This window comes from Triturus cristatus, chromosome 11, assembly GCF_964204655.1.
Source record: "Triturus cristatus chromosome 11, aTriCri1.1, whole genome shotgun sequence".
Lineage (NCBI taxonomy): Eukaryota > Metazoa > Chordata > Amphibia > Caudata > Salamandridae > Triturus > Triturus cristatus.
Genome location: NC_140594.1, coordinates 514104698 through 514127560, shown reverse-complemented (window position 1 = coordinate 514127560; position 22863 = coordinate 514104698). Strand labels below are relative to the sequence as shown.

Below are 22863 nucleotides of genomic sequence, written 5' to 3'. Positions count from 1 at the left end.
AGTTTGGTGAAAGAGAAGGGGACTCAGTGGTGGTCGATCCAGTGTGGCTCAGAGGTGTTGCAGAGAAGACGGGGTTGAGCATGTGTCCTGTTGAGTGGTTGGCATTTTGACTCATTGTTTGAGTTCGATGGTGGTGAGGTTCTCCAGCCCCCAATCTGCCCCTTGGGGGAGCAGAGCATAGACTTTTCCCCAATCTGCACAGCATGGGGGCAGAAAGATGGCGGCAATTTTTGGTAGGGGTGGAGGCATTATAATTATTTAGGGCAGCCTCCACCCCTAAGTATTGACAAAAATCCCTGGTTTCTATTGTGATTTCCGTACCAGAATGAGGGCTACTGCCGCCATCAGCTCCGAAGGGGGAGGCGAAAGACTGCAAATGGCCATTAATAAATGGGGGAATAAAAACTGTAGCGCAAGGGGCCGCCCCCCTCATATCTAGTGGGTATCTCCCCGCTTGGGATTGCCCTCCTATGGTAATCCCCAAGCAGGGATTCACTAAAGAGATTCTCCCCTTTCCAATGATACCTCTTTTGTCTGCTTACGTGCTCGGGGGACTGAGATAGCCCTCCAACCACATAGGCAGTGAAGGTGAAATGAGCTGATTAGCTCATATCTGAAAGAGACAATTAGTTATAGATTCCTTACCTTAGAATTACTCCCAGGCGTCAGACTGAATACGGAAAGTTTTCCGTCCAGCAGTACCCCTGCGCGTCGAAAGGTGGCATTTGTCGGCTCCGCGTTCGTTGTTGGCATTGTGGTTGCCGGGATGACATAGCGGTAGCTACTTAGATGCCGCCATCGCAAGCTGATGTCAGTTCTTTCTTTTTCCGCGCCAGCAAGCGCAGATCCGGAGAGAGTGGTACCTCCAGTCACTATTTGACTGACTTTTTTGAGCCTTCGACTCTTGGTGCATGTCAGGAATGCCTGGTTTCAAGGCTTGCGTCTCCTGCAGCCGACTGATGTTGGTGACGGTTCCGCACCGTGCACGCTTGTTTTGCCTAGAGCGTGACCATGTTCAAAGTTGTGCTCCGACTGCCTGACCATGAATCTGAAGTCTTTGTGGGAACAGTGCCGAAAGCATCTCGAGGCCAGGCAGTTGGCTCCGCGCCGTTTGAAGTCCCAGTCGCGTGGGAGGTCGAGGGACCGGTCGAGGAGCTACCACCACCAGTCTTCTTCAAAGTCTTCTCACTCCTCAGGTAAGTCAAAGCACAAGATGAAGTAGAAGCATCGTCGCGCTTCGACTTCTCCCTGTTGGTCGGCCGACGCAAAGTGGGATGTGGGAGGTACCCCTCCTGTGGCTTCGCGTGCGGAGCCTGAAGGGTTGACTCCCGGGACCCAGAGCAACCCCAGCCCAGCTTTGCACCTTTTGCGAAGTGATGCATGCCATCTTTGAGCAGTCCAACTCTGCCAGCCTGCCTTTGGGTCACGCGGACTCGACTGGGGGCCCTGGGCCTTCGATGCCGGCGGCTCCAGCCCTGCAGGATCTCCTTGGATCCAGGCCTGGATCCAGATGACATATTTACACCTCCCCTGGTGCCAATTTCACCAGCACCACGTCCGCAGCTGATGCAGGTTGTTTCCCCAGCTGGCGTTGACCCCGGCCTCTGCCCTGCAGTGGACATGGAGCCGGACCGGTGTCGATGGGTACCTTTGTGCCTTTGTTCTACCCTGGTGCTCCAATCAGGCCAGATGCAACCAGAGGAGGGTGAGGAGGACTGGGAGGGGTCTGGAGACCCTCTAACTGACCAGTTGGAGTATGAACCGGACTGGAGAGAAGGAATAGATACTTCCCCAGACCTTGGCATGTTGTCTCCTCCTACTGAGGCTACAGAGGAGGGAGCTTCTTACGCATTGGTGTTGCGTACGGCGGCCGAGGCTCTCAACCTCGAGCTTCCTAGGGTGGCAGTCCGGACTAACCTCTTTACAGAGGTGCTTCAGCCGGCGGCGAACTCTTCAGAGCCCCTGCTGCCGTTCAATGAAGCCCTAACCGACATCCTTTTGGGCACCTGGTCCAGGCCCAACACAGGGGCTCCTGTGGATTGGATGATTGTCCAACGCCACCGCCCGGCCCCGGGCAACCCCACCTTCCTCTCCCAACTCCCCACCCCTGAAAGTTTGGGGGTCCAAGCCTCCGCATCCAAAGCCACATTCCCTAATGCACCACCTGATAGGGAATCCAAAAAGCTGGATCATCTTGGGAAGAAGATGTTTTCTTCCTCCAGCTTGGGACTGTGGTTGGTAAACAGCACATGTATGTTAGGCCGTTATACCCAGTCTGTGTGGAATACGGTGGCACAGGTGCTGCCCCAGCACCCAGAGGAGGCCCGGGTCATACTCTCCCGTGCAGTTGCCGAGGGGAGAGATGCAGAGCAGATTACCATACACTGTGGACTGGACACCGCCGACTCGCTAAGTAGAATGATTTCAATGTCTGTAGCCCTTCGATGCTACGCCTGGCTGAGGTCAACTGGCTTATCGGGGGATGTCCAAGCTTCCCTTATGGACATGCCCTTTGACGGCCATCACCTGTTCAGCAGCAAGGCAGACAGCGCACTAGAGCGCTTCAAGGACGCACGGGCTATGGCCAAGTCCTTGGCCCTCTCCACCACTAGCCCTGCGCAGTCTGCTTTTCGCCCCTTTCGTGGCTGCGAAAGGGGTGTCCCACCATGTTCCTCCCAGGACCACAGGCCAGCAGAAGTGGTTCAGCCCTTGCGTGGCCGGGGACGTTGGAACCACTGTTGTGGGTCTGGGGGCCAGTGAGCAGGCAAGTCCACCACTGCCCCCTCTGCAGTAGCCTGCAAACCCTCCTAGTCTGACCTTCCAGGGCCACCAATAACCAGTGGGTGGCAGGATTCGCCATCAACTTCCCCACTGGTGCACCATCACATCGGACAGGTGGGTTTTGCAGATAGTCCGAAGGGGCTATTCCCTCCCCTTCGAGACTTCCTCCCCAGCCATGCCACCTCAGTACCATTGCATGTCGGAGGATCATCTGGCCATTCCCCAACAGGATGTTATGGCTTTCTTAGCCAAAGGAGCCATCGACCGAGTTCTTGTCCCAGAAGTAGGTCGTGGTTGCTACTCCCACTACTTTCTGGTGCCCAAGAAGGACAAAGGCCTGCGTCCTATCTTGGATCTCAGGAATGTCAACTGCTTCCTCCGGAAGGAGAAGTTCAAAATGTTGATGCTAGCTCAGGTCTTGTCCACCCTCGACCCTGGAGACTGAATGGTAGCATTGGTCTTGTAGGACGGAGTGGTTTTGGACACAATGCAGTTTCGGGTCTATCCCCCCGAACAGCGAGTCTGGGATATTCGGGCTATGATTCCAATCTTTCAGCCTCTATCCCGGGATTCGATCAGGATGACCCTCCGGCTACTGGGCCTGATGGCCTCCTGCATCCTGCTGGTGGACCATGCCAGATGGCATATGCGGGCTCTGCAGTGGGACCTGAAGTTCCAGTGGGCACAACATCAGGAGAACCTGTCCGATTGCGTCCAGATTGCGGAGGGCACTGCACACCAATTGCATTGGTGGACAACAAACTAGGATTGGGTCGATGGCAGATACCTCTCCCTTCCCCATCCAGAGTTCACAGTGGTGACCAATGCATCACTTCTGGGATGGGGTGGCCACATGGGGGAGGTGGAGATCAGAGGTCTTGCACTCAAAGCATTTCTTCCCTCTGTCCAGGGAAGAGTAGTGCAGGTGTTCACGGACAATACCACCGCCATGTGGTACTGCAACAAACAAGGAGGGGTGGGGTCATGGACCCTCTGTCAAGAGGCTCTCCATCTCTTGGACATGGCTGGAACATCAAGGAATATCCATGGTTGTTCAACACCTAGCAGGTTCTCTGAACACCAGGGCTAACAAACTCAGCCGCAGGTGCATGATGGATCACAAATGGTGTTTTCACTCGGAGGTGGTGCAAGGTCTCTTTCAGCATTGGGCAGAGCCTTGGTTAGATCTATTCGTCACCAAAGAGAATGCGCAATGTCAACAATTCTGCACATTGGAATTTCCAAGGTGACACTCGCTAGGCGACGCATTTCGTCATGAGTGGAGTTGCGGTCTTCTATACGCCTTTCCACCTACACCACTTCTGCCAAGAGTGCTGAAGAAGATCAGGTGCGACCGGACCCAAGTCATTCTTGTGGCTCCGGATTGGGCATGAAGGGTTCGGTATCCCTAGCTATTACACAGGGCCATCAATCCTCCAATCCGACTGCCTCTTCGGGAGGATCTTCTGTCGCAGCAGCAGGGGACAGTCCTCCACCCGAACCTGTCCAGCCTCCACCTCCTTGCGTGGAGATTGAGTGGCGACAGTTGGCAGCTTTCGACCTTCCTCCCAAAGTCTATGATGTTATCTTGGCAGCCAGGTGTCCCTCCACTAAGACGGTTTACGCCTGCAGATGGAACTAATTAGTGGCATGGTGCACATCAAAGGCTGTGGATCCCCTTTCTGCCCCTCTTTCTGAGGTTTTCTTATTCATCCTTTCTTTGGCCCAGCGGGGCTCTGCTCTGAGCACTCTAAAGGGCTACCTCTCGGCCATTTCAGCTGTTCTCAGGCTTCTTTATCAGCCTTCTCTTTTCAAGTCCCTTGTTGTAAATTGTTTCCTTAAGGGCACTACTCATCTTTTTCCTCCTGTTCCCTTTGTGATGCCTCAGTGGGACTTGAACTTGGTTCTTACGTATCTTATGTGTGCTCCTTTTGAGTCTCTGCATAACTGTCCTCTCAAGCTTCTGACTTTATAAACAGCCTTTCTCGTGGCCATCACCTCTACGCACAGGGTGAGTGAGCTCCAAGCTCTTTCTTCTAAACCTCCTTTTCTGGCTGCTCATCTGGACAAGGTTGTCCTTCGAACTCGTCCTTCCTTCCTTCCCAAAGTGGTTTTTCCTTTCAACATTGGACAGACCATCACTTTGCCCACCTTCTTTCTGCATCGCATCCTTCCAAAGAAGAGGAGAGGCTCCACCGTCTGGATCCAAAACGTGCACTTTCATTTTATTTGGATCGCAAAAAGCAATTCCAGTTTGATGACCAGCTCTTTGTTGGCTACGTGGGTGCCTAAAAAGGTCGGGCTATGCACAAATGGACCATTTCTAGATGGGTCGTTTTGTGCATCAAAGCTTGCTATTCCTTGGCAAAGAAGGAGCCTCCAGTGGGGTTACGTGCCCATTTCAACAGAGCGATGGCAGCTACCACTGCTTTGGGGTGTGTAGTCCCCCTTAATGACATCTGTCAGGCAGCTACGTGGGCATGGCTGCACACGTTCACAAAACACTACTGCCTAGACAGCCAAGTCTGGAGAGAAAGCTTCTTTGGCCGTTCTGTTCTTCAGGACTTTCTGGTGTGAACTTGGTCCGCAGACCCACCTCTGGGGTTGGTATTGCTGGGGTATCTATTCTAAGGTAAGGAATCTATAAAAAATTGTCTCTTTCAGAGGAACAAGTTACTTACCTTCGGTAACAATATATCTGTAAGAGGCAAAGATTAGTTATAGATCCCTTACCGCCCCACCCATCCACCCCATTCTGCCAACTGATTTCTAGGGTTAAGGACTCCCTTTCAGGGTCGTAGTTTTGTGCATGAGTGTTCCATGTCTTGCATTGCTCTGCGCTTCTGGTGTGGAATCTCGTGTACAGAACTGACGTCAGCATGTGAGGGCGGCGTCTAAGTAGCTACTGCGATGTCATCCCGGCGACCAGTATGCAAACGAGGATCGCGGAACCGACTGGCGCCACCTTCCGATGCGCAGGGGTACTGCTGACAAAAAACTTTCTGGATCCAGTCTGAGGCCTGGGGGCAATTCTAAGGTAAGGAATCTATAACTAATCTATCAGGCATGTGTATCAAAAGAAAAGCCGGTTGCAAATGGGCGGATTCTCAGAATCTGCCCCTTTGTGACCGGTATTTTTGCATTTGGGATGCTTCATCCCAAATGCAAAAATCGCAATTTAAGTAATCTTTATATTGCGATTACTTAAATTGCGATTGCATTTATGGAATCCCAAATTGAGATTCCTTAAATGCCATGCATTAAAGTAAAAAAATTAGCGATTTCGCTAATAGGGTGTGCAAATTACCATGAATTTGAACTTCATGGTAATTTGCAAATCCTTTGAAAAAAGCACTTTTGTGCATTTTTCAAAGCTTCATGTTGCGCACACACATGCCCTTAGGGCATGTGTGTGTGCAACATATGTGCAGAGGTCAATTCAAGGGGTGCAACAGGGTGTCCTTTTGACACCCTTGCACCCTGAAATTGCATGCGCAATTTGCGAGTACCTATTGGTGCTTGCAATTTCCCATTCATTCTTATGGTAGGCCCATAGGAATGAATGGGAAGCTATTCCTTATTTGCGACTCGCAAATAAGGAATGTGTATGAATCACTATTATTATAGCGATTCCTACATGCATAGGATTTTGCGAGTCCTTAATTGCGAATCCTTAATATTCGCTATTAAGGACTCGCAAAATCCTAGCTTGATGCATGTGCCAGTATGTCTCTTACAGATATATCGTTACAGAAGGTTAGTAACTTGTTCTTCCCCGCACTTTCAGTGTAATGACAACGGCGCGCCATGCGCATCGATCGTCGTTACACTGAAGAAAAAAGCCTCGGGAGGTTGGAGGATGCACAACTCAAGTGCAATGAAGAGAAGTCTGAGATTCTCCTCTTTGGGAAATTTCCTTCCGACTTCCGAGATTCTCTCTGGCCCCCTGAGTTCCCCTTGCCCACTTCTACAGGGAAGCCTGTTAAAAATCTGTGGGTGTGGTTTGATGGGAGTCTTTCCTTTGCGATGCATATTAAGAAGCTGGCCGGCTTTTGTTTTGGTCTTCTCAAAACCCAAAGAAAATTCTTTCCTCTCCTTCCCAAGGCGGCGAGGGAATCGGTTACTTGTGCACTGATTTTGTCTCGGCTGGACTACGCTAATGCTCTTTATGTTGGTATTCCGGGCTACCTGTTGAAAAAGCTCCAGGTGGTCCAAAATAAGGCAGCCAGACTCCTACTGGGTATTTCTGCCATGAACAGCGTCCACCATCAGCTGTGCTCACTACACTGGCTCCCCACAATTGATAGAGTTAAATTTAAATCGTTGGTTCTGGCCCATCGTGCTCTTCACAGTAGTGGTCCTTTTTACTTGCAGAAATGTTTTTCTTTTAATGTTCCTTTGCGACCCCTGCGGGCTATGTCCCTACGCTTTGTTCAGGTTCCTCGCTTTAAATACCAGAGACTATGGGGCAGCTCTTTTGCTCTGAAGGCTGCTGTTGCTTAGAATGCCCTTCCTCTCGCCCTGCGTAATATTCAGGACCCAGTGGCTTTTATGAGGAACTTGAAAACACATTTCTTCGTTTAATATCCATTTTCTTACCCCGCAAGGCATCGCACCGGGACACTTGTGAGTATCTGTGCGCATTAGAAATTTATGTAACATAACATGACCATTATCATGCTGATTACACATCAAATCGCAAATCAAATGACATGACGAACAGACTTAATCCCTTTTTCTCAAACTATTATCTATTAAACATCCTAAATTTGTTACCAACTACATTTCACATGCCATCCAAGCTCGAAGTGCTGCAGCACACATCTCTACCACCTTTGTGACTCACTCAGCTGCAGTAAACTTAACTTGGCTTTTTAACACCCCACCCCAATCAGATAATTAATCACGTGCTTGCTCTGCACCAAACCACGGACTTCTTTTGTAACGGGCCCGGCCTCGATCACATCATTCCTCAGTGAATACTACATATACCAGCATTCATTTTCCTGGGTCATGTGAAATATCCTACGCTCCTGTGTACCCCAATTGGGAGTGACATCATCCTGTAAAGTGAGTGTTAGTAATCATCAAGTCTTACACCCACCAAAATACAACTATTTGGATTCTATAGCATCTATACGATTCGAAACAAAAAATGTTCATAGATATAAAAGTTCACTTTCTGCTATTCAATATTGCACCCTCAATGTCCGATGGCCTCACGATGCTCGTCATGGTCATCTGTGTCCGGAAACCCAACACCTGTGTAATTCGTCATTGTACCTATGTCCATATTATGCCAATATTTCGTTTTTATATTATCCCAATTAATCCATGGGTGCACTCTGACTTGTAGGTCGGAAAAAATCATCCTGTGAGTGTCAAAGATCGTGAGATGCATTTCTGCACGTACTCCCATTTCTGCTTTTTCCACAGAATAAGCGTGCATACTTGATTAAGGCTCCACCCAATTGCGCTGCAACAAACTGACCATAAAAGAACCACATTTAGGTGCCTATTCAAGTTGCACTGCCAAACCATTGAATGTATCCAATCAATTGAATTTTAATTGTTCGTTCCTTAATCTTTTACTTAATCAAATTTTACTCAGTTTCATTTTCACAATTTTTTCATTCTCTTCAATTCATTATATCGATTTGAGTGCAATGTTTCGAATTGTATAGATGCTATAGAATCCAAACAGTTGTTGGCCGGCTATAATCTGATAATGTGTTTTTGAGTTTCCTTCCAAATTGATTAAGACCTTCAGGCTCTGCCTTCGGGAAATGAATACTGGGTCTGGTTTCTAATCCCCGAGTGTCTGATAGAAGACTCACAGCTCCTACCTCAGTATCACTTAGTATTAGCCCCTATGTAATTTTTCTTTTGAGGGGGCCTTCATCAGAGAGGCGAGCCTTGCTGATGTAAGGCAGTAGCTTCTGTCTACGCGTGGTAGGGGTCTAGCCTGCTCTTCCCAGTGTTCTTTTGTGTTACAATGTTAAGTTTATAGTTAGAATCCTACATAATTCCTGGTTCCTTTATGCCTGGTTATCCCTCTTGTCACCAGTGCTAAATGCTTTAGGGGAAGGGCTGACTACACCAGTAAGTAGAGACAGGTATGAGGTAAACAGTTTATTGTATTGTATTGTATTGTATTGTATTGTATAGAGTATTTATAAAGCGCAACAATCACCCAACGGGCATCTCGGCGCTACAGTACATGATACATTGACATGTGGCTAGGGGAGAACAGAAGTAGAGCAAATAGAACCATACGGAAGATTATTAAGCTCTAGGGAACAACCATGTCTTAAGTTTTCTCCTGAACTGCAGAAGATCATAAGACTGTCTGAGTTCCAGGGGAAGGCCATTCCAGAGCTTAGCTGCAGCAAAGCTAAAAGCTCTACCCCCTGACTTGGCTTTCCGAACCTTTGGAACTTTCACCAAGTAGGCAGTGGCAGAACGAAGACACCTGGTGGGTATATACCACGTAAAGATCTCTTGAAGGGGTATGGGTCCTAGTCCATGCAAGGCCTTAAAAACCAGGCATAAGGACTTAAACTGGATCCTCTGCGTTAGCGGTAACCAGTGAAGCTCAGCAAGAGCCAGCGAACCTGATGACCGACGTGGTTTCATCAGTGCCAATTTGGCCGCCATGGTCTGTACTCTCTGGAGGCGTTCAGTCAAAAATTTAGGGGCGTCCAACAATAGAGCATTGCAGTAATCTAGTCTACTGAGGATAATACCACCAGTGACCAGTGCTCTAGCCGCCTCTGGTAGTAGTGGAAAAATTTTCTTCAGGGCTTTAATCAAAGAAAAACAGGTCCCTACCACCTTATTGACATGCATTTCCAGAGTTAGAGTAGCGTCAAGCATAACTCCCAGATTGCGTACAGCTTTAGCCGGCACCAAGGTAGGCGTAGATATAGATGACCAGAGATTTCCAGGAAAAGGGGGGGAAATCCTCCTGGTGGTGCAGTAGAGAACCTCAGTTTTGCCCGAATTAAACTGAAGAGAATTTGCTCTTAGCCATTGGGCAGTATCTCGCATACAGTCGTGGATGGCTGTCAATGGGATAGAGTGATTACCCTCTAGAGAGAAAAAAGATTTGAGTGTCGTCGGCATAGTTCACAAGTCTCACACCATGCATTTTTATGATTCCAACCAAGGGTCGCATATAAACATTGAAAAGAATGGGGCTTATCGCCGACCCCTGTGGAACGCCGTGGTGGACTTCAGAAAACTTGGACTGATACGGTGGAAGGGAAACCGCTTGACACCTATCCAAGAGGTAGGATCGAAACCAATTGAGGGCAATACCAGACACCCCAATTTCTTCCAGTCTGGTCAGCAAGATTTCATGATTGACCGTATCGAAAGCGGCAGACTGATCGAGCAAAATTAAAATACCTGATTGCCCTCTGTCTGCCCGCATCCGAAGATCATCTAATACGATCACAAGTGCAGTCTCGGTTCCGTGGCTAGGTCGAAAACCAAATTGGACATCATCCAGCCTGGAATTGGATTCGAGGAACTCAGACAGACTTTTGCTAACCAGACGTTCAATGATTTTTATCGGAAAGGGAAGGAGAGAAATGGGTCTGTAGTTAGCCGCACAAGTTGGGTCTAGAGTCGATTTTTTCAGAAGTGGAGTAACCACTGCTTTCTTCCAACAAGCTGGCACTGACCCAGAAGTCAGAAAGCTATTGCAAATCTGTCGAAGAAGGGGGAAGAGCTCAGAGCCCAACTCCTTCCAGATTGTGTTAGGAAGGGGATCTAAAGGGGACCCCGAGGATACACTCCCTGCAATTCTGTGAAAAGTGTCCTCCGAAAAAAGCTCAAAATGGTCCAAGGTGGGTGATAAGCCCATCTCTGTTACTTTGGCCCTGCCCGACTCCAGTGCCTCAGTGTGATTGTCCACAGAGTCTTTACAACTGGGTAGATCGGTGCGTCTTAATCCATCAATTATGTTGCTTATTTTTTCCAAGAAATGAATGGCTAAGCTATCACACAGGGCTTGGGTCGGCAGAACTTTGGATTGCAGACATTCAGGGGCAGTCATGTCCTTCACTATTTTAAAGATTGTCCGTGAATTGTTTTTAGAGTTTAAAATAATATTGGCAAAATATTCCGACTTGACCAGGTTGATTTCCTTTCTATATTCCCCTAGTAGCACCTTCCAATCAGTCCTATCCTTGTCTGAGTAAGTTTTCCTCCATTTCCTCTCAGCTTGCCGACAGGCCAGTTTCAAAGATTCAAGATAGTCGTTATATCAACTGGCCGATGGCCTACCTAATTTCCTACAGATTTTTTCGGGGGCAATTTGGGCGAGTTGACTTTGGATTTGGGTGCAAAGGGTCGTATAATTGTCTTCCACAGTACTGTAATCGTTGAAAATGTCCTTAAGAGAGAATACAGGAAGGGAGCTAGTCTTTCTCTTGAGTAGTTCCCTCCAGTTTCTACATTTGAGCATCCTAGCCTCACTAATGGCGAGCTGTGTTCTTCGAAGATTAGGTATCCGAAATTTGATCAGAAAATGATCAGACCAGTCAACCGTAAGAATTTCTACCACTTCCAAGGCCTGTTCCTTGGAGAAGATGAGATCAAGTGTATTTCCTCCTATATGAGTGGCCTTGCTGACTCCCTGGCATAATTCCAAGTTCTCACAAGCCTGCATGAGGTTACAAAAGCCGGAATCCAGCGCTCCATTACACCATAAATTAAAATCACACAGTATAAACAAGTTAGAATGGGTGATGGCCATATTGCAAATCATGTCAATTAGACCCTGCAAATGCGAGGACCTTACCGCTCCTGGCGGTCTATAACAAACAATACCAGCCAGTACGCAACCCTTAGGATCTTTGAGGGAGAAGCCAAAAAGTTCGAAACCCTCTACTTCATCAATCTCTAACTGAATAAAATCCAGGGCTTCTCTAAAAATAATCCCCACTCCACCTCCTCTTCCAATGTTGCGGGGCTTATGTAAAATTTTATAGCCCGGAGGGCATGCCAGTCCTAGTTCTACCTCTAGGTCTGGTTGGGTCCAGGTTTCCGTCATGAACAGGACATCTAGATAGTGAAATTCCAGCAGCAATTGGATCTCCACCTTATGCTTCGGCAGAGATCTAACATTAAGTAGCCCTCCCAGTAAAGCCTCTTTCCTAGCAATATCAGCCATAGTACCAGCTGTGCCCTCCCAATGGTACAAATTGAACCTACCATTTGCCGACTCGCCAATCCGTCTTAGAGCCTCGCTGGAATAAGTGAGTCTCTCATTACTGACACTACTCTCATCGTTTCGGGCAGCGTGGCTGGTGCTGTGCGTGGCCGGTGCGCGGACGGGTGTAGACGGGCTTGCCTTAGGCGCGCCAGCGGCACGCCCGCTGGGCGCGTCCGCTGCGCGGCCACGCCAGCGTGCTACCTGAATAGGGCAGAGCGGAGAACAGCTAGACCGCTGACCTCAAAACTAATGGAGCCGCTCTGAAGGGCGTGCTTCCGTAAGGTCAAATAGGCGGAAAGTAGCGTGACTGCAGCGCAAGTGGCTCCGAACACCAGGCGAGTCAAAACCACAGAATATTAAAAGTAGTGTCAATTTTAAAAAGAGTTCAGTTTTTCGTTAAAATGTTTGGAGAAATCAGTGCAGAGAACAGGATGTGCAAATATACAGTTTCATTTAAAAAAGGCAATGCAAGATGTGCAAAAACGCAGTATACGTTCCCCCCACCACACAACAATCATGTAGCGTTAGCGCACGGCCACGCCAGTGTGCTACCTAAATAGGGCAGAGCGGAGAACAGCTAGACCGCTGACCTCAAAACTAATGGAGCCGCTCTGAAGGGCGTGCTTCCGTGAGGTCAAATAGGCAGAAAGTAGCGTGACTGCAGCATAATCCCCAAAATAAAGGCCGCTGTACTGTATTCAATGATGACAGGAAAAAATGACGATCATGTATTCCATTAGACACTGAGATTACAGGTTTGGAACAATTGTCTTCTTCTAGATCGTAACCCCATAGTTCCAGCTAAATAGATGCTCAGTAGACAGTGATGTAAATATTTATACTTAGGTCCAGAGGTGAAACTAGAGCCATATTTTAGGGGGGGGGGGCTAAGAAAACATGTTGGGGGGGCTAATTCTTCCAGCAGTTGGAAGTATGGAGATGCAGAGGCTCTAAGGGGTGAAAAAATGACAAAGCCTCATTAACATGCAAATGGTCTTTGAAAGACCTATGAAGTACTCGGGTGCGGCTGAGTGTGTGCCTGGGAAGCTGTCTCAGAATGGGCTGCCACACACGACGGGGGGTGCTGAAGCCCTTTGAGCCCAATGGGCGTTGCGCGCCAGCTTCGGTCACACCTTAGCCGTCTCGCTGGAGCGGGTGATTATTACGGAGCATTATAGGCTCTTGGAATCTGCAATTCTCATGAGCTCCACCCCCAATGCCGTCGTACCCCCACTGTCACTCTGGGTCAGTTGAGTGCAGTAAGGTTTTGGTTGGTGCTCAGGTAAATGACCCCTGAGCGCTGCCATGGATCTCCTGTCGGCAGGTCGATGCGGCTCCACTCTGCTACAGCCGTGCTCCCACCATACTCTATCGTGCTCACCAACACGTCACTGAACAAAGAGCGGCATCCAAACCCTAGAGCTGCAAAGATGCCCCTCTCACTGGCCGAGGTGCAGTCAAGGAGCGAGTTGCCACCACTGGTCTCCGATGATTAGGAGGCAGAGTGAAGCAGGTCGAGCGGTCGTGCCAACTCGCAGGCCGCACCGGCCTAACGCTGGCCACCTACGTGAGGACGGGAGGGGCCGCAGCTCTGAGCTCTAACCAGGGCGTGCTCACCTCTCCGCCCAGGGCCGCCAGGAGCAGGAGGCTCCATTCCATGAGTCCCACTCCACGCTCTACTCAATGCAGCGTACCTGTGTCTGGCCCCCGCAGGTAAGAGGAAGCAGGGGGGATCAGGTACGTGCAGTTAGGTGCAGTGCCTTGCTTGCTCGCGGGTCCTGCATCTCCTGTACCGCTTGCACTCACACTCTCTCTCTCGTAACTTGAACCTTTTGACATACTCAAAAGGTGATCGGCACTCAGTGAAAGATCTTAGCCGTGAACAGAGACATGAACTGTGCAGCGTGCAGTTATATATACTGTACTCCCATTAATCTCAATAGATGACAGGGATTGCTTAAACAGTAATGGCGACAATGGCCGGCCCTGGCGAGTCCTCAGGCTCATCATAAGATTCTCATGCCTTTCCCCAGATTACAACTGGAGCCCTAGGATTTTGATAGACGCTCTGAATGCAATTCACACACATCCAAGAGGATCATACAGGACAGATTTATGGAGATTATTTGTGGCATCAAATAGAGCAGTGGATTTATTTACATGAATGGTGGTGCCTCTGCCTGGAATCAAACCATGCTGTTGTGTATTGACAAGTGTATCAACAATCGCAACTAATCTGGCAGCTAAGATCCATGCATATATTTTAGTGTTAGCATTGATGAGGGAAATAGAGCTGTATGATTCTCCTTCAATTGAAGGCATTCACTCTGTAAAAAGAATAAATTACTATATTGACAGAATCTCATTACAAAGGGATAGCCTGCCTTAAGTCAATGGTTTAATCATTTGTAAAAAGACCGGAGCTAGTATATCCATAAAAAGTTTGTAGAATTACACAGGAATATCGGCCTCTACTGCTGCTCTACCTGATGATAAAGAAGGGCTTGAGGCTTTAACTTCTACTATAGATATATCTGCCTCCAGCATATTAATTTAGGGTTTATTCAGCATTGATAGGCCAACTGTTTTTAAGTAATCATTAATTATGTCCAAGGATTTTTCAGTTCGTCCCTATACAGAGATTGGTAAAATAGCCAAAATTGATGCAGGATCGTTCTAGATTGGTAAAAGATTTTTCATTGGTTATCCTTAATACTCACCAATTTAGTGCTTTTTGGTTTTTCTTTAAATGTATATGACATTATTTTGCTAATGGACTAAATAGGAAGCAGCTACTTTTTCACAAAATGCCTGCACTATTTTACTCCAGCATGCTACAATATGCATAAAACAATCAGTTTCTAGTGGGTATCTATCTAAAATTGCCTTTGTATGTTCAGTTTTGAGTTTTGTTAAAACCTGAACCCCATTGTTGCGTTGTTTCCGATGTCAGTCAACCACATATTTAAGCGTAACCCCTCTAGAGTATGCCTTGAGATTATCCATTACAGTTTTAAAGTTGAAAGCCCTTTGTTAGACCTCTACGGAAACTGTTCTCCATTCTCCATCCTAGTTATGCCTGTCATGTACACAAATGTCATCACCACTACGTGTATTGCTGATATAAGATGCATCTACGTCCACTGTTTGCATATAACTTCGCAAATCATACAAGAAAAAGAAAAAAGGAGTTGGAGATCATATCATAATCCAATCTACTTTTTTGAGTAACAGGGAAGTGGTCATTTAGGGGCCGAGTCCGATTATGTATTTTTTTTTTCCGTACAACTCGTATCCGGATTTTTTTCCGTACGAATCGCACAAGTCACGTCCGACCCATGAAGTACGATTCGTACGGGAAAAACTACATACGGATTGGCCCGATCCGTACGAATCGTATCGGGAAAAGTTGTACGAGACGGACCCGGACACTTTTCCATACGAATCGTAAAAATACAGTCCGAGCGTACAAGTACGATCCGGACCGGCTTTCCGATTTACGATTCGTACGGAAAACGTCCCATACACGGGGAATGACTTTACCCGCTCCGAAGCGAAGTTTGTACGACTCGTATCCCGGGAAAAGTTGTTCCCGGGGTGCGAGTCGTACAGGCCCCCCATGCATATGTATGGTGCGTACCCCCAGCGTGTATGTATGGTGCGTACCCCCAGCGCATATGTACGCACCGTACCCTCAGCGGGTATGTACGGTGCGTACCCCCAGCGCGTATGTACATACGTGCTGGGGGTACGCACCGTACATACGCGCTGGGGGTACGGTGCGTACATACACGCTGGGAGTACGCACCGTACATACACAATGCACGGGGGTGTATGCCTGTACAACTCGTACCCCTGGGGACTCAGCTTTTACGGCTGTTATTGGCTCCCGTAAAAAAAGAGCCGTATGGAGTGACGTAGGGACGAATCGTACTTGCTGGGCTGTAAAACGCTGCTTAAATACGTACGGAAGTCGCGTACAGGCTGTTCCGGATCAGAATTGTAGGTATTTTTTACCCGTACGGTCTTTTGTACGATTCGTACGGAAATAGGCTTTCTGTAGGAATCGTACTTCCTAGGTTGTACGGACAGTTTACCGGGTACGAGTCGTATGGAGAAAACGCTCCGTACGACGATTCGTGCAGCCTTTTTCCAGGATTGGAATCGGCCCCTTAATGTTTCCTGAGGTCTGAATCTTATTAGGGTATGGTAGTCTTTGTGTATCTTAGCTACAAACTTCAGCAATCCAGTTTTCCTAATGGAAGTGTACTCACTAGTTGTATGTGTTATTCTTTTCCTTTCACAGATAAAAAAAGCTGGTATGGTGTGCCGACCAAGTAAAAATGATTGTGACTTGACTGAAACATGTGATGGCAAAAATTCTGAATGCAGACCTGACCGGTACCGAATGAATGGTTTCCCTTGTAACGGCCAAATGGGATATTGTCTGATGGGTTCATGTCCCACTCTACAGAGCCAGTGTGAAGACATCTGGGGTCAAGGTAAGCGACGATCTTAAAACATGTTAAAAAGCATTAAAAGTGAACATATAAAAAAATTCAATTTACCTATGGTGCAATGTACGTATGAGAGGGGTCTGAGTTGCAAAAGTAACTTATACTTTTGAATAATTCACACTTTTGATTAGTTATTTTTGGCTATTCAAAAAATCTGATGCTACGTTTATTCCAAAATTGTAACACACATGTCTCCATAAGACTGAAGGTTCTGGGAGCTATACAGTTTTGTCTAATTACACAATTTGCTCCAAAAGTGTAACAAAACTCAAAGTTTATACTACCTTTTGTGAATCAGGCCATTCGTATATTTTATAGTTTCCTTTAAAGATGTGCATCTTCAACCCTTCCCTAAATTTAAGAGGTAGTCCTGATGGATATAGGGATGTTGTTCTGCATCCTAGGTGCATAGGTGTAACAAGCATTTGCAATGCAATTGGTCTCGCATTACTGAAAGTTTGAGCTAATGCCTCAAACTTTCAGTAATGCAAGAACTATTGCATTGCAAATGCTTAAGTCTTCCATATAGTAGGGATCTGGTCGGTCCCATGAGACCCCGATGCAGAAAGTCATCCAGTCGGCAAGGGTGGAGAGCCTCTGCAACCAGGCTGGTCCGTTAGTCCTTGATCTGCTAAATGCCTCACCTGTTTTTAAGCGTGGCTGAAGGTGGCATACAGCACTCCACCTCTAGCATATATATTCTCCTGCTAAGATATCTTTCTAGTTTGTATTAGTATTTTCAATGAGGAATGAAGTTCCTGTGGAGTCTGGCCTGCGTACGGTGGCTGGGCCTACCCACAGTCCCACAAATGACGCACATACACAGTTTAGAGGTAGTGTGGGTGAAGATCCCTAGCGGTCCTCAGACTGTTTATTTATCTCTTCATGGCAAGCCTTCCCTTAGGAGTTTTACACTTGTAACAATGTTGCAGAGACCCTGGATGGCTCTTTACATCCCTCCTTTTCTTTAGTGTCTATCACAGTGTGGGTTCTTGTGGTGCCAACACACTACACACAAAGGGCCCGATTCTGAGCTTGGTCGGAAGGGCTCCGAATCAGATTTGGTTTTACCTAAACCGACCTGAAGCCCTTGTTTCTGACTGACTCAATCCCAATTCTGAATGACCAAGTACGATGAATGCAAACCCTTAGCGCTGACCAAATCGTTTCCAGAAGTCATACGGAGAGATAGAGCCCTCCTGAGCCAAATCGTTCAGCTGTATGGAGTAGGTTTTCCAAGCAAGCAAGTTCAATGAACGACAGACTTTACGATTTTTTTTGTCTGGATCAAAAAGGCTGCTGGAATCGGTCTTTGGAGGCCCATAGCAGGTCCAGTTCACCCTGGGCCCTCCAACTCGTGCCCGTCGGGGTACCCATAAGTCCCCCTTTCAGATTATGCACAGTGTGGCAGGCACCAAGGGGTGCCCACCACAGGGTGCACAATGATCCCCGACCACCCCTTTTGTCAATGGGAGCCTGTGAACGCGTTCGGTACACAGGCTCCCATACAAGTCAATAGGAGTCCAACCGAATCATATCTGGATGCATTCAAATTCATCATACTTGTATGGTCTGACTCCCCTGACATGAGTCATATGGAAAGCATTCCAGACACGAGTCGTTTGGTTTGCTTTCTGTATGAGATCGTAATCGGGTGCAAAGTCTTTAAGCCGCTGGCTCCGGCAGGGTTAGGCCAGAGACCATACGTCTGACTTCGGGTGGTGGGCATGGGCCGGACCACCTCCGGCCTGCTGACTGCCCGCATTTCTGATGTGTCTAAACCAGCTGGATTGATACCTGGGGCTACCACACCGGTCCCATTGAGGCCATGGTTCTCTTTGGCTGCAACTGTGGATGGTGGATAGTCTCCAAAGGGTTCGCTTGCCATTCCTGGATCTTCGATTTGCTCTTGATTGGACCGAAGCCCGGCCACCCTCTTAAACCACAACACATTTTGGGTCAATCGCCTAATGCCTCTCTTGCCAAGACCATGGTCTCGTGGACGCTGATGACTTTTCATACCTCGGGCTCATTAGGAGTCCGGAATTTCCATCTGGAGCACCTGTTTCTCACAACTACATAATTGCCAACACACAACAATGGTGGGTGAGCTCCCCGCTTGAGGCTTGCTTTCTTGTTGGTGAGTTCTCTTTGAGCCTGAGCAGCCTCACAGCCTAGTTCGGAGGGGTGCCACCAGACTGGGTCTGTCATGATGCCATCTTGCGGAGCACGCCAGAAAAGCAGATGGGACGGAGCGCAGCAGGTAGTGCTATGTGGTGTTTGGCGATATGCATTCAGGAATTTGTGGAGCGAGCTCTCTGCACCTTCCCCCTGCTCCACTCCAATTCTCAGTGCCCGGTGTAGGGTCCGCATGAAGCGCTCAACTTCTCCGTTTGCCTGTGGCCACTTGGGAGTGATGTTTTGGTGTTGGATGGCCTTTCTCCTTAGGTAGTCCTGAAATTCCCTACCCAGGAATGGGGGCCCAGGATCATGGTGGCTGCAATCTCTTCCAGCGTCAGCGTCTTGGGGAATGCCTCTCAGGACACCATCTGTATGAACTCTTCAGAGGGCTCTTCTTCAGCCTGCATTTGTCATGTGTCGGTCAGGACTGGGTGTCTCGAGAGGTAATTCATGGGATTTCCTGCTCCTGGCCGAAATAGGGACCTCAAAGTGATTGGCTTGGAGCTGGACGGCCCACCTTTCTATCCCGGGAGGTGCCAACCTGGACGATCCAGAGAACAGGTTGATCAGAGGTTTGTGGTTGGTCACCACTTCGAAATCATGCCTGAACAGATATATAGGTTAAAAGGTTAAAAGTTGCTTTATTCGATAAAAAAAATACCATAAAAGCATTCTACATCTGTACATACAAAACATGAAAACTATATAAAAAAAAATTGATTATAGATTTAAAATTATTAGATAAATGTATCCATCTAGAAACATTGTGTCACAAAATAGGTAAAAATTCATAGGGATAAAACAGTAAAACAGAATATCCTGATAATTCCAATTTGACAATATCACTCCAGAAAACTTTCCTTTAGTATTTTTTGGCGCTTATTCCATGCACGGCCTAAAAACTTTGCCACCCCGCAGACCAGCGGTGGAGTGCTGTCTGTTCTTATAATTCGGAGGGCAACTGAATGTTTTGTTGTGCCAAGGTTTCTGCAGATTGGTTTTAGCCATCTGGCCCTTGCCAGCTTGTATGCAGGGCAAGCAAAAAGAAAATGGGCAGTGCTTTCCTCCGGGGCAGGGCAACATGGGCATGATTGTGGTGAAGGTTTTGATGGATTCCATTTGGCTGTAAACGAGTTTAAGGGTAGGGACCCTAACCTAAATTGGATATACAGAGTTCTATCTCTTGGGACTTGAATAATGTCCATGTATGGTTTGAGGCAACTGTATTGTTTATGGGAGAAGAACTCCTCAGTTAGTTTTCCCAAATGAGGAGTTCTTAACTCCTGATCACCTACCAAGTTCCAGTAGAGTAATTTGAGATCCTCTTTTGCTGGAGGAATCTGGCTTGCCCATGCCCCGGAAAGCCCAAGATCAGCTAATAATTTCTTAACCCCTTCGATGCGAGTGACGGAGCGGTTCCGTCATGCGTGTCGGTTGCGCTGTGCACATGACGGAACCGCTCCATCATGGCCCTGCCCGCGCACGGAACCTTCAGCATGGCGCGGTAATCCGCGCCAAGCTGAAGGGGTTAAGGATATATAGATGAAAATGTTGGCATGCCAATTTAATGGCAAGTGCCTCACTCTCAATCTGAGCATACCTTGACTCCGTGTCTGAAAGTGCTCTGCTGGCATAGACGACGGACTCCCATTCCTTCTCTTCTTTAGAGGAGGACAGCTCTGAGGATGACCGGGCTCTTGTCGACCAGTAATTCAGTGTGCCTCTTCAGGTGAAAGTAGGCCATCACTGTCTTGTCCACTTGTCCATCAGCGCCTCCTTGATGGCATGGAAGGCTGCACTGGCTTTCTGTGTCCAGTTCCAGGGTGCACCGCTACGTGTGAGAGCTCGCAGTGGCTCCAAAATGGAAACCAGGTTTGGAATGAATCAGCCACAGTACGTGGCCATTCCCAGAAAGTTGGGGACTTCAGCTGGGGTGGTGAGCACTTGAGTTACTTGAATGGCGATCGCCTTCTTCGGGTCCACCTGGAGTCCTGCTCGCGGGAAGCTGTACCTGAAGAAGTCTACAGACTCCTGATAAAATGAGCCCCTCGCCTTGTTGAGCGTGAGGCCACTGGCTGCCAGCCATTGAAGTGCATCCTGCAGGTGTGCATGATGTTCCTCCAGGGTGTAGAGAACGGAACACCGATACAACATCGACTCCTATAACATCGAACTACAAAAGTATCAAGTCAATAATATCATATTCAAAAATATCGACACCCAATACACAAAAGAGAAATAACACAAACATCGATAAAAAAATATTGTTTAAAAAAAATCTAAATGACAAAAATATCGACAACAAAAATAAAGAACACAAAACTATTGATAACATTAAAATAAAATGAAACACAACACAGAAATCAGTATAAATAATATCGACAACACAAACATCCATAAAATACATATAAACTATACAGAAAATAAAATTTGAACATAAAAATAAACTATTTTAAATAATATAATAAAACAACATATTTTAAACATACAGACAAAAATACAAAATCAATAACATTAAATAAAACAAAGACACTAAAAATCCTAAAACAAATAAATAAACAAACAATACAACATAAAAAATCACAACTGCCAAAAGTAAACAAACATAAATATATATCATATGTAAAAAATATATCATATTTATCTACATATACATTTAAATAACAATAATAAACAAAATAAAAATAAACATTAAATAAACATAATAAATATTAAACAAATTGAAAGGTAATCACTAAAAATTTCAAAAAAGCTATTTCGACCAATACATTTAAACCACGCCAACACAAACTAATCGAAAACTGTAACTAATTAAATAAACATCATAAAAACAATCAATTAATTAACACAAAATTTACCGTATAACGGACAAACACAGAGGAAGAATGAAACTTTACAAGACAGAAAACAGAACGAAAAAGAACTATACAAACAACTATTCTGAAAATCTCTCATTAAAGGTAAGAACAAAACTTTGTAACTAAATAAATACATTTAGCTTAAAAAATAATTTAACTAAAACTAGAACATGTTTTCCTTCATATGTCACAGATTAAACTTCACTAAAAATCCACCTAGAAAATGCAACACAAAGATTTACGTCCACAACACCAATAAAATCAACATTACAAAAAATATATAATAAAGTAAGTATGTGACTTAACCAACAAATTAAGTAAAGGATTTAAAACTAAGAAATGTAATAAAAAAGCAAAATATAGCTAAGAAATACTTTTCTTTTAACAGCTTTTACAGAATGCAATAAAACCACAAATTCAATGAAAAAAACTTCACCAACTTAAAAAAGTAAGTATATATTTTTTTATAACAAAATAAAAATAAGAGTCTAAATAATCAAAATAATCCAATTAACTAAAACTATATATTTTCCTTTAAGTTTCACAGACTGCACTTGACTAAAACTCCTCCTAAAAAACTCAAAACAAGGATAAACTTAAAAAACAAGGACAAAATCAACATTAAACAAAAATATAAAACTAAGTAAGTGTATTAATTAACCAACAAATAGAGCCAACTAATAACAAACAATAAATTAAATAAAATACTTTTCTGTTCACAGATTCTACAAACTTCAACATACAACAACATCAACGAAATAAACTTAATCAACTTAAAATAGTAAGCATCGAGCTCAGTGGCCCCCTGTTTCTGGGATGGTGCTTGCTCAGCGGCAGGACGGTCCCACGATCTAGCATAACAGGAAGTTGCAGTCCTCCATGCCTTCTTTCGACCGCTACTGCCTCTGAGGAAGAGTTGATCTCAAAACGCGTCAGGCAGCGGTCGGCTGCTTTTTAATGGACTGGATTGTGTGTACTGTTCGTACCAATAAATGCTTTATGGGGAAAAAGCGGTCTGTGGTTTCGAGTGCTGCTCTACTGTTGGACACCCCACGGAGCATGATTTATTTGGCGGCCGTCCTGCCGCTGAGCAAGCACCATCCCAGAAACAGGGGGCCACTGAGCTCGATGATACGGGACTCAATTGTGGAGCACAGATCTGGATTTAGAGCAGTCGCACATCCCAGGGCTCACTGAGGGCTTGATCAGAGCATTTAATATAGAGGGCATCCATCAAAGGATATATTGAGGACTGCATATCCCAGACTGCAACGTGTTGCTCATCCAGAGCGGACCAATCAGG

At 46.4% G+C, this 22863-nt stretch overlaps 1 protein-coding gene across 1 annotated transcript in view; it reads left to right on the top strand.

Moving 5' to 3' along the window:
• LOC146784498 (zinc metalloproteinase-disintegrin-like VLAIP-B) overlaps positions 1–22863 on the top strand; it is a 2353571-nt gene that overhangs the window by 1607905 nt on the left and 722803 nt on the right. The window contains exon 12 of the mRNA XM_085632965.1: positions 16311–16506. Coding sequence (XP_085489091.1) covers positions 16311–16506 — 196 coding nt within the window. The remainder of the gene's footprint in view (positions 1–16310; positions 16507–22863) is intronic.